Below are 17548 nucleotides of genomic sequence, written 5' to 3'. Positions count from 1 at the left end.
AAGTCTTAGTTACCAGGTCATAAAATCCCTTAAAAAAAAAACATTACTCTAAGAGACTTTTTGGCGGGAACGCGAGGAGTGAAGTTGTGTGATTTGTTTTATTTTGTCTATTTAGTGTTTCTTGAGGTTTAAATGTGTAATAACGGTGGCTTATTAAGTGTTTAATATCTGTGAAAGTGCAGAAATGTGGGAAAATGAAACAAAGCCGCTGGACGTAGCTTCTCGAGATCCTCCAAAAAGTCCACTGAAAAAAAAAATGTGAGCCGTCACGGGACGCCTGGCAGATGTGAAACTTCGACATTATGTTGTAAAAGTAATATGCAGAAAAGAACAGATTGTGACAGGAACTAAATATGTCATAATGATAAAATAAAATGTTACGAAAAAATAATTTGTTTTCAAGTAAAACACAGGTTATGTGTACTGTAGTAAACAAAAAATGACACTGTATACACTACAGAGTATACACTATAGGTATCCGAGCTCAGTGTAGCGAGAGAGATGGCTTAACGCCGGATCGAGTGGGAGAGAATCGCACAGTCGATTGCGCATGGCGACGTGTCGCCACACCATACACACTACTGCATATAGACACTATATATATATCATCATATAGCGTGGCGACGCGTCGCTACGGCATGCGTCGCCACGCCAGCAATCGGTTTTACGTGCGGCTATAGATGTTTCACAACAAAAATGTCAGTAAATGACTACCATTTTACTGAAATTACATTTCATTCCATATCATCTCATCTCATTTCATTTAATTTCATTCCAGTTGATTAACGTCTCAAATTAATCATCTTCATTCCATTTCATATTATTATCATTTTTCATAAAAATAAGAATATGAATTAAAATAAGACATGACTTAAAAGTCCTAGTTACCAGATCATAAAATCCTTTAAAAAAAACTACTTTGCAATTTGCAGTTTGCACTATATATTAAGTGTATAATCTATGGTTTGCACGATCTAATGTTTATTTTAGGTAAACCCAAGAAGTTTAGATAGTTTCGAATATTATTCGTTTGGCTCACTACAAATATATGCTTTAAGTGAAATACAAATTTTAAAATGACTCCTGAGAAGATTAAATCTGACTTAAGTAATAGATTTAAGTTAAAAAACTTTATTCTGAAGAGTGACACAGGAACTCTCGATAATAAAACCAGGTAGAAAATTCGTTTTCGCATGACTATCTAGTTTGTTGTTTTCTCCTTCATAAGGCTTAAATAGTAGTAAAAAGTAAAGTACACGACGATTATGTATACGACTATTACAACAACTTTACGGACGGTAGAAGAGGAAGTAGTAGTTGCCATAGGTAGCCGTCAGACATGGCATACCTTCTTCTTCTTCTTCTTTATTTTTTGACTCTGGCACGGTTAGTGCATTAGCTAGCGGCAAGTAGTAAAATTGTAATAATTCGCCGTCTTAATCACTTACAGTTTATGAATAATAATAAACCAAGGAAACTTAATCAATTGGCATGAAATTAAATAAAATGAGATGAGATGATATGGGATGAAATATAATCTCAGTAAAATGGTTGTCATTTACTCAGGCTTTTTCAGTGGACTTTATGGAGGATCCCAAGAAGTTACGTTCAGCAGTTTTGTTTCATTTTCCCACATTTGTGCACTTTCGCAGATACTAAACAGTTAATAAACCACAGTTATCTAACATTTAAACCTGAAGAAACACTAAATAGACAAAATAAAACAAATCACACAACTTCACTACTCGCGCTCCCATCACAAAGTCCCATGGAATACCTATACATTTGTTTACAGCCAGACTATTCCGCTCGAATAGCCCTTGAATGTCGCAATAACGATATTAAATTTAAAAATGAATATGTAGGATATTTCGTCGTATAATGTTTCTGTGAGGAACCTTTGCCTATTTAAGATTATTCATAGGAAGATAGATTAGTTATACAGCTCTGAAGTACGGCACTAGTGTCCTAAATTATTCAAACTGAATAATGTTGTGTTAATTTAGAAATTAATTCATTATTCAGTTTAAGTAATCAAAATCAAATTGTGTAGTAGACTACACGATTTGATTTTGATTTCTTCTTCTTCTTCTTTGTTGTTTCATCATTACTGAGGGTCGTGACCACCTTGGTCCAGTTTTTGCACCAGCTTCCTCCAATGTTGCCTGCATTCGGCCTACTTAATGACACCCCTTAATGCTTAATGCTTAATTTTGATTTGATCACTACCAAATTCAACAAAATCGCCTGAAACATCCTGAAAGGTTCAGCTGTTTTTTTTGTTTTTTCTATTGCCCTTGTCGGCAGACGAGCATACGGCCCACCTGATGGTGAGTGGTTACCGTCGCCCATGGACTTCAGCAATGCCAGGGGCAGAGCCAAGCCGCTGCAGTGTCCGAAATCAGTATACCATGTACTATTTATTATCTTAGGAAAAAAATTAAAAAACAGTTTGTTTTATTGCAGTAAAACGAACAACAACAAAACAAAAAAGAAATTTTCTTATATAGATCCAAAAACAGCAAACAAAACATGTGAGTATATTTTTACTACACTTTAATTTATGGCACTCATTGAAAAATCTTGGAAAGTTGAACAATAACTAGTAGCTGGCTATAAGTAAAATGTGGCGAATAAAAGAAAAGCAGTGGCCATAGAGAGAGTATTGTAAATTTTCTTTATGCCTCTTTATATTAAATATAATGGGAAAGCAATTTGTAGCTGCCCTCCATGTTGCTTTGAACTCAGAACTGAAGTGTTATGTATGAAAATTTTATATTGTTACACAAATACTAGACAGATACCAGGCATCACCCATTTCAAATTATTATACAGAAGAAATGAAACACATTGCATTTTCTCAGGATAGAGTTGTTTGTGTCACTCTGATCTATGAACTAGGTACCTACCAGAATTGGAAATATGTTGGTTTGTAAAATTATGACCCCTGAAAATACAGTGTAAAATTTATTACTTTAGGTATTATTATTACATGGGTCGTGACATGAGAAAATGATTTCTAAGTTAATACAGGCTATGTATTATCTTATCCGTATATGTTCTGTATTTTTTTTTTGATTCTGACGCAAACATCCAAGCAATCAAACCTTCACATTTAAATTATTAGTATATGTGGTTAATGTTAAAGTATAGTTATACACATCAAGATGTATAAGGTATTGCAATAAGATATTTTAAGCACGGGAACACTTAGCTCCTCCCTTTTTTTTAATCAGGAGGAAATCGCCTGAATTTCGCCCACAACTGTGGACGAGAGGCGGGGCATATGAGAATAGAACCAATTAAAACCGCACATCGCTCAACAACGCTTGTCCGAGACTCAGATAAGATAGGATTCAAACGTGCTATTCAGCGTCCCGACCACGACGTGTGGACAATGTTAGCAAAATATATTTAAAAATATTGTAGAATTAAAAATTAATCAAAGTATCACAATAAATTTTACATTTCATAATTCTAGGGACACCACCATTCAAGACATTGGAGATTGTCAGTTCAGTTAAAGTGAGTAGAAATTAAAAGTATTTAATAAAATATAACTCCACATTTTATCTTATCTTATCCTAATAGTGGAGCGTCGAAGGTCGAAGGACCTTCGACGCTCCACTACTCGAAGAATTGAAAGAGCCATTGAACAAAACCGTGGATCAAAGGTATTTAACCAGCAGCTTAAGAGAAGTCGTTTATCGAAACTCAAGACCTCCGATGGTAACGTCATTATGTCGCACACGGGGATTCTCGCTGAGATTGAAAAATATTACGGTCAGCTGTACGAGTCCTGCACCACCCGTTCTGTACAGAACTGTCACGATTGTAGAGCCCCACTCACGCGCCATTTCACCGATGAGCTGCCGGACGTCAGTGTGAACGAAATAAGATTGGCTCTGAGACAACTCAAAAATGGAAAAGCCCCCGGAGATGATGGTATAACAACAGAGCTATTGAAAGCAGGAGGAACACCTCTCTTAGTAGAGCTACAGAAGCTTTTCAGCCACGTCATCCACCGCGGGAGAACTCCGAAGGCGTGGAACAACAGTATTGTGATACTTTTTTTCAAAAAAGGAGACAAAACTCTTTTAAAGAACTACAGACCAATCTCCCTCCTGAACCACATCTATAAGTTGTTCTCACGAGTCATCACAAATCGCCTGGCAAGAAGGTTCGACGAATTTCAGCCCCCAGAGCAGGCTGGGTTTCGGAGCGGCTATGGAACCATAGACCACATACACACAGTGCGGCAGATTATAGAAAAGACCACAGAATATAATCGGCCCCTGTGTTTAGCATTCGTGGATTATGAGAAGGCTTTCGACTCCATCGAGACTTGGTCTGTTCTGGACTCTCTGCGGCGATGCCAGGTAGACCATCGCTATGTCCAGGTGTTGAAATGCCTCTACGACTGTGCCACGATGAATGTTCGAATACAGAATCAGCAATCTAACCCTATCCAATTGCGTAGGGGAGTGAGACAGGGGGATGTCATTTCCCCGAAACTGTTTACCAACGCATTGGAAGATATGTTTAAGACGCTGGATTGGAAAAAGATGGGCATAAACATTAATGGCCAGTACATCTCACACTTGCGGTTCGCAGATGACATCGTTCTCATGGCGGAATCGTTGCAAGATCTGCAGCAGATGCTGAACGGCTTAGCAGATTCTTCGCGACGAATTGGACTCCGGATGAACATGGATAAAACCAAAGTGATGTTCAATTGTTACATTAGCCCGGGTCCGATCGTCGTGAAGGGCTGCCCGCTTGAAGCTGTTGATGAATATTTATACCTTGGGCAAACGCTGCGGATGGGTAAACACAGCTTGGAGAGGGAAATCAAGAGAAGGATCCAACTGGGCTGGGCGGCGTTCGGCAAACTACGTGGAATCTTTTCATCGCACATCCCACAGTGCCTGAAAACGAAAGTTTTTAACCAGTGCGTCCTACCGGTAATGACTTACGGAGCCGAAACGTGGACACTCACAGTACGGTTGGTCCGTCAGCTCAAAGTCGCTCAGCGAGCCATGGAAAGAGCCATGCTCGGAGTTTCTCTGAAGGATAAAATCCGGAATGAGATTATTCGACAGAGAACTAAAGTCATCGACATAGCTCAAAGAGTCAGCAAGCTGAAGTGGCAGTGGGCTGGCCATATATGCCGTAGGACTGACGATCGCTGGAGCAGACGGGTTCTCGAGTGGAGACCGCGCAGCGGAAGACGTAACGTGGGACGCCCCTTGGCTAGGTGGTGCGATGACCTCCGCACGGTGGCCGGCAAGAAGTGGATGAGGAGAGCCGCAGACCGTGCTCAGTGGTGTGGATTGGGAGAGGCCTATGTCCAGCAGTGGACGACTGTGGGCTGTTGATGATGATGATGATGATTATCCTAATAAAATATAACGCTTGCATAGACAAGCAGTCTATACAACTTCATGGCTGAGCCCTCAAGTTCGCTCATCCGTCCTAGCTAAGGTCTCTGGGCCAACCGCGATATGTCCACCCGAAAAAACAATTCTTAGATCCTCACCTGGACTTTTGGATGGTCATCAGTAATTATCGGTCATGGAAATCAACAAGGTTAAGGAATTATCTGCAATGATTTTGTGTAGATGTTCTGTTATATAGGAAGTCTATTTGTATTCGAGTTTTTACTATATGAGTATACAATAGGACGGAATAAACATATTAACATTAAATACTGCATATTATATAGAATTTAAGAAAAGAAAGATTTACTGGTTGTAGGACGTCTTGTGAGTCCGTACGGGTAGGTACCACGGCTCTGCCTATTTCTGCCGTGAAGCAGTAATGCGTTTCAGTTTAAAGGGTGAGCAGCCGTTGTACTGTACTGAGTCCTTAGAACTCATATCTCAAGGTAGTCGTGCCTTTTACGTTGTAGATGTCTATGGGCTCCCGTAACCATTTAACAGCCGATGTGCTGTGAGCTCGTCCACCCATCTAAATAATAAAAAAAAGATCATAATTTTTAGGACGAAAACTCTCCGAAAATTCCAGAAAGATACGAAACCGGAGTCAATAGTCCTGAAAGAAGTATAGTGGTTGACATACCAACCCCACCTAAAAACGTAGACATGGACAGCTCGAGTAAAAGGAGCCGTTTGGCTATGTCTGATGACCTTAATGATGTAGATTTACGAATGAATGCCTCATTTGTACCTCTACTAGATCGAATAACAGCACATGTTGCTGTAAAGGAAACGAAACAGGTGAGAGACACAGTAATGTTACACGCTGGGGTTCGGGATAAATAGAAATTCTACCGAATTACAAGCTAACATTGTATTCAGCACTTAGAACACTTTAAACACTACACAATCACTTTAAAACTCAATTCGCTTCTTCCGCTTCGCTTCAGGTGATCCGTTCGCTGTTTCGCTTCGAGTAGTTTCCATTACTAACTGACTGCGTGCCATCTCTGCTTTTATAGCCGATATCACATCCCTAGAATTATTGAGAATATTCCACATATTTCTAGTATTGTGTTTCCGCTATCTGACAATAGATGGCGTTGTACTTCTCGAGCGTTCTAGGTGCTACTAGATCCTCCGATATTCGTTCGACTATTCGGCGATAGATGACGTTACTCTTACCGGCGTAACAGTAATATTAATCGACAATTTGGATTTTAAACAAAATGACTAACTGTACAAATTCAGTAACCTAATTTTGATACAATCTTTTTTGCAGATAAACATATTCAGATTATGATAATTAAAAATTTTGTGTCATGTTAATGCAATTTTTATTGCTGGTTTTTAAAGTTTTAAGGTCATTTATTCTATCTCATAAATGCTTCATTGACGGACAATTCCAAATTATCATCTTTAGCCCTCAGCAAGACTTAGTCATTTCTTTCCATCGGGCGTCATTGACTTGATATTATTATAATAATTAAAATCTGAGATAAACAAGATGTATATCTTTATTATTTCACAGTAATGTTTAGTGATAACATGCATTTATATAATTTATTTATAGATAGTAAAGTTCAATTAAGATTATCTTTCAGTTGTAAAGTAAAATTATTTTTTTACTGTCTTTGAAGGTCGTAAGGGCCACTTGATGATTAGAGATCACGGTTACCCATGGACGCTAACAGTGACGGCCTCCTAAGATTCCTTTGAAATCTGATTTGAAAAAGGAATTTAGTCGAACTCAGGACATGCTGTTAGGGACATTCAACCAAAGCAGGATACAGACACGGCCCACTGAGTTTCTCGCCGGATCTTCTCAGTGGGTCTCAGTGGGCGGTAGAATCTACTCTTGCTAGGGTTCGTGCTAGCAACATCGTCAGGTTTGAACCCCGTGCTCACCTACTAGCCCGGTGACGCAGGCATGGTCTCCTTAGAGCATCAGCTTAGGTAGGGGAAAAAAACCACACATACAAAGCAGGATGGCACGTGGCAAAAGTGATCTCTGGAATCGTACTTGCCGCGCATCTAGATAGTAGGGGGTGAGTTCTGTCACCATGGCGGATGATCAGAGTCGCTCCGTACAAACTCAAACAGAGGTTCCAAATAATGCTGTGAGATCAGGAATATAGATTGCCTTCTTCTGTATAGAGGCAAATGGAAGATATTGGTTCTTGAGAGCAGCGCGCGAGGCCAAACCTGCGCTTTGTAAAGCAAAACACTGTGTCTAGGTGTGGAGTTTGCTCTAGCAGAGCTGTCTCCCAACAAAGTAATCCTAGTAGGCAAAAAATTGTGATTGGTCTAAGTTGAGATTTTCAGTCGGATTGAAAGTTCATTCAGGGTCATAGTTGGTACGGCATTACGGATTTAGTATTTTGTGCTTCCACATTGCTTTTATATAAATACATCTTCGGCAAATTCAAGTCTCTCTATTGTGTGCCTTATAAAATCTAGTCTAGTCCCGATAATTTGCGACAAAAAAGAAGACATAGGGTATCAACAGTACCGTTAGCAACCAACGATTGTTTTATGAATCTCATGAGAATATTTTTGCAGAAACAAAATCATCCCGAATTTCTGGATCGGCAAAGTGAAAGAATGTACGTCGAATTGTTAGAAACAATAAGTGACACGTTTGATAGAATTCCAAAGAATTTGCTAGAAATAATTCCTGGTTATGATAGTAAAATACACGACAAGATGAAACGGAGCAGAATAGAAATAAAAAAATATTGCAATAATTTTGAGAATAAATCTAGTTGCTCCATAGATAAATTACATACAACAGAGAAGGATCATAGTAATAGTTTGATACAGAATTCAACCCCGCCTTTAGAACAAAACCCTGGGACCAGTAATATGATACATTCAGATGTTAAAAAAGTCACCACTTCAAATGAATCACCGTCTGTTATGTCTGTAACCAATGATTCGACGATGGATAAAAGCTTAGATCAATCAGACACGAATGTCAAGAAGAAAGGAAAATTTGTATACAAATCCCCATTAAATCATAGCTCGCCGGATTGTATAGCTTCGTCGAGTACAGCGGAGAGACTTAAAAGCATCATGGAGACTCTGAAGCGCGTCCCACCTAAGGTTGCGTCCAATCCAACGCCGCAAGCGAATAATAGTTCAGTAGAATTCCAGCCGCCTCCGCTTGACCGAAGCGCGTTCTTGAACACGGAACGTCCGTCAACATCGGCGACACCAGCATCTGTGACTGATGTCGCCGAAAATGAATACGAACACTTGTTTGACGCCAGTGACGGCTTCGAAGAGAACATTGACCTGATTAGTGAAAATGACGTCAGCGTCGAAGAGTTTCAGAACGGTAAGAACATAAGCGTCGACGATGACGGATGGCCGGAGTACAGAATGGGGGACTTCGCGGACGACGTGGAAGTCGTTAATGCCGTCGAGATGGTGGAAATGAACTTGAACCATACGATGACGTCGAATGTCGTGAATACGAAGTACGAAGGGATCGGGCAATTCGAAGGTGATATCCAGAACGATGGAACCACAGGTCCGTGCCGCATGCTATTAAGTCTATGAGTTCCGATTTTTAGGATATATCCAAATCATGTTACACTCACACAACACCCAACTTTAACACTAATTATACTACACTTACTGGTACCTTTTTCTATCATAGCGGGTAGATAACGATATACGTCAAATATTACTCAAAAAAAATAAAACAAAACAAAAAAAAAAAAAAATTATTATTATCTACAATCATTATTGTAGATAAATTGGTAAGAAAAAGTCATGAAGTGAAATGTGTAAAAGCAATAAGATGATATGTATATTTTCATTAGTTTCATTAGTGTTAAAAGGGATCATTGCATAATCACACTTGGAGAAGGCGGCACGAAACCCTCTTCTCGTGGCCGCCGGAAATTACATACCCGATCCTGTGGACCGAATGGTGAACAGTCGACGTCTCCCTAAACACGTCATTACGGATCTTCCTGATCCATTAACGGTGCCTTTAGGCACCACAAGCACCGGTCACCGTCCTCGCCGAACCCGTCGCTAGCGACGAAGGGCTCGACGGGCGAATTAACCTACAGACACAGCCCACTGAGTTTCTCGCCGGATCTTCTCAGTGGGTCGCGTTTCCGATCCAGTGGTAGATTCTGCGAAGCACTGCTCTTGCTAAGGTCAGTGTTAGCAACACACCCGGTTTGAGCCCCGTGAACTCACCTACACACGTTAGGGTGAAGCTGAAATAGCCTCTCAAGTCTCAAGGCTATCAGCATAGGTAGGAGAAAAAAAAGCATAATCATGGAGGTCCACGCTGCTCTGTTTGCGGTGACCGTAGCGAGGCGCGCTCGTTTCAGGTGAGTTCGACGGCCTGAACTACCCTCACTCGGCTCCGATGCTGGAGATATTCCGCGAGACGTTCGGCCTGACGAAGTTCCGGCCCAACCAGCTGCAGGCCATCAACGCGGCGCTGCTCGGCCACGACTGCTTCGTCCTCATGCCGACCGGCGGCGGTAAGGGACCTCGCCACCTTCAGCCCACAACTTCTGAACAATACTGGTGGTAGGACACCTTGTGAGTCCGCACGGGTCTCGATGTTATTTAAGCCAGTAGCACAGTGTCTGTGTGAGGACCTGTAAAGATTGTTGTCGAGAGATATTCCCCGTCGAAAAGTAGAAGTAGCTAGAGTTATCTTCGGACACGTAACGACAAAGGCAAGATCTTGTTCTTAAAATGGTCTGAATGTTTTTTTTTATTGCTTCGATAGGTGGACGAGCTCACAGCCCACCTGGTGTTAAGTGGTCACTGGAGCCCATAGACATCTACGACGTAAATGCGCCACCCACCTTGAGATATCAGTTGTAAGATCTCAATATAGTTACAACGGCTGCCCCGTCCTTCAAACCGAAATGCATTACTGCTTCACGGCAGAAATAGGCGGGGTCGTGGTACCTACCCGCGCGGACTCAAAAGAGGTCCTACCACCAGTAATTACGCAAATTATAATTTTGCGGGTTTGATTTTTATTACCCGATGTTATTCCTTCACCGTGGAAGTCAATCGTGAACAATTTTTGAGTACGTATTTCATTAGAAAAATTGGTGGCCGCCTGGGACTCGAACACCGGTGCATCCATCGCTCAACACGAATGCACCGGACGTTTTTATCATTTAGGCCACGAGACTTCATAAAATTACTCGCGCGGTCTTCTGACGCCCTACCAACAGTCATTTTGCGGACATAATTTTTATAACACAGCGTTATTCTCTGTAATTGCTCATAAAACAAATTCCTGAAGCATATTTTATTGTTGATTTTAGGTAAGTCGTTGTGTTACCAGCTGCCCGCTGTACTGTCGCCCGGCGTCACCATCGTCATATCGCCGTTGAAGTCCCTTATCATGGACCAGGTCCGGAAGCTGCAGACGCTCGGCGTGAGTTCTTTTTTTTTTTTCACTAGCTGACCCGGCAGACTTCGTAGTGCCTCGATCGATAAATAAAAGACCTAAACTTTTGTGTAAAATAAACTTAAAACAAACAAAAGAAATCCGTCCGACGGGAAAAACAAAATAGTTATTTTTATTTGATTCCGAGCATTTTCAAATTTATCTACCTTTTTTAAACCTTCTCTGGACTTCAACAAATAATTCAAGACCAGAATTTGCCAAATCGGTGAAGCCGTTCTCGAGTTTTAGCGAGACTAACGAACAGCAATTCATTTTTATATATATAGATAGAAGATAGATTGCTTAGATGGGTGGACGAACTTACAGCCCACATAGTTGTTAAGTGGTTACTGAAGCCCATAGACATCTATGACGTAAATGCGCCACCTACCTTTTTTTTTTTTTTTTTTTTTTTTTTTTTTTTTTTTTTTTTTTTTTTTTTTTTTTTTTTTTTTTTTTTTCTGCTTTTCCCCGATCATGAGAACACCGGGTCCTTATTTATCTATATACTCATTCATTCAAGTTCTCACATGTATTCCTCTCGCACTTTCAAGCCGCATACATAATCTTTCTTATATCCTTCCACATTCATTCTTTGCCGGGTGGGACTCCCGCTTCTCTATGCTAAGATATTTTTATTCTTTTATTTTAGGAAAATAAAGTTTGTACAGTTTTATTTTAATTTCTGGTTTGTCTACGGTAGTTTTTATACTTTACGTATTATATTGGTTTTACTTGCAAGTACTGCGTACTTGTTCTTATTTTAATTACAATTTTCTTTACTTATTTCACTATTAAACTTATCTTTTATTACACTTATTATATTTCTAACATTCTAACATTACTTTTTTCTTAGTTCTTAGCTTATATCTATAAAACACATTAGTATATACTCTTAATTACCATCTAGTTGCTACATTCTTCCGTTCAATATTAGTTAGTTATATTCATAACTTTATTATTTTTACAGCAGGAAGTACTTGCGTTTATTTTATTACTGTGTTTGCTATTGCGTGTATGTTGTGTTGTGATTGGTTTGTGCTTTCTTTCTATAAATTTTTACAAACTCATTTGCCTAGGCAATAACATATATATCGTCGGCTTATTGCAAGAACTCATTAACTGCAAAAAATCACTAAATGCGTTTTTATCTATAATGGGCTCATTTTTGCATATTCTACAAAATGCAAAAACACGCTAATTTCTAGCTGGCCAATTTTAGCCGTTACGTCTTTGGTAGAAAATTGATAATTGCAACTTTGGAAGTCAGGCATTTACAAAGATTCACTAAGCAGCACTAGTTATTTTTATTAAATGGATAATTATTTGAAAACAGCATACATTACATTACAGAACTCATTTTCAGCATCTAATTAATTTTATCAAAACAATGTAGTATTATATAACTTAAAATTGTATTTCGATAAAATTCATTATTTACATTTAGTTAGTTTCTGTAATGAATCATTTCATCAGAAATGCACAATAAGTAATCTTAATGATTTTTATCGATATTAATATAATATAAATCATAATATTAAGATTTCCATAAAATCATTTATTATTTTCCATTATTTTTTCCATTTTGTTGATGGCATGATTTTAATAAGTTAACATCGATTAAAAGAACATAGTAACTTCTTGCAGGCTAAGTGGTACCTCGGTTGTAGTTTAGTGAGTTATATAGGGTTTGGTGAAATGCGACAAAACAGCTTGTCTAGGGAACACGGGGCATAAGACGAACCCGACGAACGCGGGTGAGGGTGGGTTTACGCGGGACGAAAGAGTACTGCCTCGCTCGCTCAGTTTGGGGCGCGATACGTTGATTACCACACCTGTTATAGAAGTTAATGATTACTGACAAAATGCAACGAAATAAATGTTTCAAACAAGGACGAGGAAGCAAGATGTAGGAGCAATTGAAGTTCTGAACAACCTTCGGACAACCTATTACTGGTGGTAGGACCTCTTGTGAGTCCGCACGGGTAGGTACCACCGCCCCGCCTATTTCTGCCGTGAAGCAGTAATGCGTTTCGGTTTGAAGGGTGGGACAGCCGTTGTGACTATACTGAGACCTTAGAACTTGTATCTCAAGGTGTGTGGCGCATTTACGTTGTAGATGTCTATGGGCTCCAGTAACCACTTAACACCAGGTGGGCAGCAAGGCCATCCACACATCTAAGCAATAAATAAAAAACCTAGCAAGCAAACACCTGACCTACAATAGCATCATTCTTTCCACGAGTGTAGAAGACGTTAAATGATACACTGGAGAACGGGCAACATCGTTATCTGAGAATCATACCAGTGGACTACGATTGCCAACTTGTATTTACTGATAGGATGGTTGGTATGGCGTATGGAAAGCCCGTACAAGTTGGTACCACCATCGAAGCGAAGCAGCATACGGAACAATTTAGATTTAGATTTCGGGTCTCAATATGGGTGGTGGCATTCACGTTGAGATCTCTATGAGCTACAGTCATCACTGTAACACCAGACAGGCTTTTTTATATTTTTTTAGGATTGAAGGATTACTGGTGGCCCGGTGGCCTTTCCAGATTCACCAGGACATGTGGGCTATCAAAGGCCCAGCCAAGAGGGGTGGGATTTGCTAACAGCTGTCCGTGCGCCTCCGAAAAAGACCTAACAACTCAAGAACAGCTGCTTTGCGAATGAATCTACTACCGGATCGGAATCTCCACCCGCTGAGAAGACCCGGCGAGAAACTCAGCGAGCTGATGCAAAAACGTAATCAGTTTCTGTTATGCTTAATGCTATACTTAGTTCAAGTTACCCACCTTGAGGTGATTGAACATAAGTATTTAGAATTGGGCCATACACATAATATGGAGGTCGATAATATGCATAGTTCTATCGAGAATCAAATGCGTCTTATGCCAATTTTTTCTATGATAGACCTCTGTAATGTTTTAAGATTGACTAGATCGAACAGAAAGCTAAACAAGAAAAAAACAGCAAAGAAGCCGTATGAACCTATGAGCCACTCTGATATCTTGAACCTAAAAGAGTTGAGAAACAAATTAATGTATAATAAGTCAAACCGGCCTAACATTGTTCAATATAGGTATGACTACGTTTCCAATTTTAAGGACCTAGCCTGCAGAGCTACACCATTGGTATAATAATTTATAATATACCTGATAAAGAAGGTCCAAATTATCTTAATGAAGAAGAAACCTCTGATACAGTTTTTTTAACCTAGCTCTTTTTTTATTTGTTTTATGTTTTTGTATGGTGTTTAAGCTCAGTTCCTAATTTTCATTAAAAAATACATGATTGAATGAATACATGAGTGATTGACTAACAGGGAGAAGAAAATAATTTTTAGTTTATTATTGAAGTCATCCTGGCCTAAAATAAGACGTCCGATGCATTCGTATCTAGCGATGCATCGGTGTTCGTATCCAGCAGGCGGGTACCAATTTTTCTGATGAAATACGTTCTTAACAAAATATGTTTACGATCTACTTCCACGGTGAAGGAATAATATCGTGTAATAAAAATCAAACTCGCATAATTATAATTTGCGTAATTACTGGTGGTAACACCTCTAGTGAGTCCGTACGGGTGGGTACCACAACCCCGCCTATTTCGGTCGAGAAGCAGTAATACGTTTCGGCTTCAAGGGTGGGGCAGCCGTTGTGACCATACTGATACCTTAGAACTTATATCTCAAGGTGGGTGGCGCATTTACGTTGTAGATGTCTATGGGCTCCAGTGACCACTTAACACCAGGTGGGCTGTGAACTCGTACACCCATCTGAGCAATAAAATAAAAATAATATTATGTAAAACTTTTGAGACTGCGAAGTTGTAGTGAGTACTTGGCAATATTAGCTATTGCAAGTTCTTACGTCAACTGTTATGAAAAAAATGTTTTTGATTATTTTGTTATTATTCGTTTTTGTTTATTTCAATAAGGTTTGATAAGTATTTTGTTGTTTTATTTTAATTTAAGAAATAATTAATTCACATATAAAACCGACTTACAGTAGCTAGAAGTCATTAACTTTTAGTTTTAGTTTATAAATAATATATAATGTTATATAACTACCGACTCTCACTTGTTTTAATTAATATACATATTAAGTAATCCAAAACATTCAATTTTTCTTACAGTAATTATGTATGAAGGATAATATGGGCTAATCAACATAACCACTAACTAATTCCAACTAAAATGCCGTTTTCCCAAAATATTGAATATGTCACTTAATGACTTCTTGCAATAAGCCGACGATATACTAAATTTATATATATTTATTGACTATTTTCTTTAGACTATTTTCATTTTATTCCTCATTTTTTGTTCCTGTTAGTGTTCTTGTACTGATATCATCGTGTATATTCAATATACATTCTGTATATCATTTGTGTTCGTGTTGTTGTGTATTTCATGTTTGTGTGTGTTGTGTTTTTTGTTTCTGTGTGCTTTGTGTCTGTGTGTACGTGCTGTGTAATGTCCTATGTTTAGATTATGCATATGTGGTATTTGCGCGAGCCAAGTAATCCCACTTTTTTCGTACCGGGCATTCGGCGCTAAAAGCGTTATGGTCAGCCTTCCGCAACCCAGAGTGTGAGCAGTTGCAGCACCGCGGTTCGGTCCCTGCGATAAAGTCTGCGCATTTCTCGCGCAGATGCGGTCCTCCACAGTGACTGCATCTGTCCACACTCTCGGTGCAAAATTTTCGACCATGTCCAAATGCGAGGCACCTCGTGCATTGGATGAGCGGAGACTGGTCCTCGACTCTGACCCTTTGAAGGTCCAGATAGAGGGCTCCAGCTTCCGTCATCCTCTGCCATACTTTCGGCTTCACTTGCAAGATGATGTGCGCGGTCTTTGGGTTTCTGGTACGTTTTTTAAATTTTATTTCCATTTGCATGTCTTCTTCCGGTAGGCCCATGAATATGTTCTTGTTTTGGACGTGGAGTGCCTTAATCATATCGTCGTCTTCACTTTCCACGAAAACATCCTTCAGGACAACGAGAGGGCTCTTGTTCTTCATGGGCGCTACTACCAGTCCATCCCCACGACTCTCTATTATCTCTTGGACTTTCTTTCTTTCCTCCTCGGTGACGCAACCCAATATAATAGTTTGGTTTTTCGCCTTGCGTACCTTGTTAATTTTAAGTCCAGTGCCTCTGGCGTCGACTGCCCTCTTCACCCTGGCGAGCACCTCGTCAGCAGTCTCCTGACTACCTTCGAGAGTGACTGCCATCGAATGAAGTGCAGGACGGTGGACGGGTTTGGCTGCTGCGACGCTGGCGTATGACTTAGAGACTGGAGCTAGGTTTATATCGCATACCAGTCCTTTTGCGACCTCCGTAAGTTCTTGTTTTGCTGCAACGACATCGTCGGCAAGACCACCGACCAGATCCTTGACGAGAGCGTGCGTTCGACTCTCGACCGCCTCGGTCGTTTGGTCCATGGCAGCTCTGGTCTCGTCGATCCTGTCGATGATCTTGTCGATCATGTCGGAGCCCCGGCCGTCATTTTCGTCATTCAATTGTATTATGTCTGTTTTTAGACTCAGCTCCATCTCGTTTAGTCGTTTAGTCAATGCCTTTTCCACCTCTTCCAGCTTCTTTAAGATGACATCTTGCCCATCAGACGATGAGGTTTTTGTCGGTGTCCTTGTCTTTGGGGCTCCTGCTTCGAGGCTCTCAATACGCCTACTGAGCTCGAAAATTGCACGTATGCCCTTGTCTGACTGCGCCTCCAGGAACTGCTTTATGTCCCTCCTCATCTGAGGGTACTCATGGACTTTCGAGGGTATATCCTCGAAAGTCTTCATCATCTCCTGGAGGAGCTGTTCACTCGACAACGCAGCATAGTTCTGTTGCTGCTTTTTGAAAATGTCCATATTGTCGAGTGATCTTCTTTTGATGTCTGGTCTTTTAATAAACGTCCTTGCCGCACCCTGCGCCACTGCGGTTGTGGTAGGGCTGGGAGTGGTAGGCTTTTTGGAGACGCCCGAAGTCGTGGGTGTACGGTACATTTTAATGTGAGCGTGTATGAGTACGGTGTATGTGTCGGGGAAAGTTGTCCCTTTATATTATGTTTGCCAGACCCTGTAAAGAGGGGTCGGTGTCTAATATAAAATAAAATCTTATCTAAATTGTGTATATACTTGTAATGTTTGAGATAAATTAAATTAATAATATCACGTCGTTTTAGTTATAGTCAACTTTCTAATGAATACAATTATGTACTCACTGCAGCAATAGAACTAATGTTATTATATCCTAAAAATAAAATGAAAAATGTTATGTCGAATATTTGTTCGGTTAAAATACAAATTCAATAGAACACGATATAATCGGAAACAATAACAAAAACAAGACCAGATGGTGCGACGCGTGACTCACCGCTCGCTAACTTGTAAACAAGTATCACGCCACCGGTGCCGCGCCGTTCCATTGGTCGCAAGATTTATCAATTTCTTGCGGCTTGAATTAAAGTTTTATAGTTTCTAAGAGTGTTGGGTTCCGCTTATAATTATTAATTTTACTGTATTACCATTACTTATTTATACTATTTTATTATAATTATGTATTTATATTATTATTATGTACTGTATACTGTTTCCGATGTTCATCAAAGATATAAATAAATGTGTCACGATTCAGTCAAACTGATAAC

General features: G+C 39.8%; 1 protein-coding gene across 6 annotated transcripts in view; it reads left to right on the top strand.

Moving 5' to 3' along the window:
- The first annotated feature begins 933 nt into the window (after window positions 1-933).
- The window catches only part of LOC101738851 (recQ-like DNA helicase Blm), a 31166-nt gene continuing 14551 nt past the window's right edge, over window positions 934-17548 (top strand). For 2 of the 6 annotated variants that reach the window (XR_009975894.1, XM_062674607.1), the window contains exons 1-7: window positions 934-1174; window positions 2467-2534; window positions 3482-3525; window positions 6003-6239; window positions 8001-8973; window positions 9794-9949; window positions 10757-10869. Coding sequence is in view for 1 of the 6 variants with exons in the window: in XM_062674607.1 (XP_062530591.1) it covers window positions 1077-1174; window positions 2467-2534; window positions 3482-3525; window positions 6003-6239; window positions 8001-8973; window positions 9794-9949; window positions 10757-10869 (1689 nt within the window). In the remaining 5 variants the exon portion in view is untranslated. Of the gene's footprint in view, window positions 1175-2463; window positions 2535-3292; window positions 3526-6002; window positions 6240-8000; window positions 8974-9793; window positions 9950-10756; window positions 10870-17548 lie in introns of those variants that run through there. The other 4 variants (XR_009975898.1, XR_009975895.1, XR_009975896.1 and 1 more) reach the window with 4 other exon arrangements.

Source organism: Bombyx mori, chromosome 21 (assembly GCF_030269925.1).
Source record: "Bombyx mori chromosome 21, ASM3026992v2".
Taxonomy (NCBI): Eukaryota; Metazoa; Arthropoda; class Insecta; order Lepidoptera; family Bombycidae; genus Bombyx; species Bombyx mori.
The sequence above is the reverse complement of the archived record's forward strand: the minus strand, read 5'-3'. Positions and strand labels throughout refer to the sequence as shown.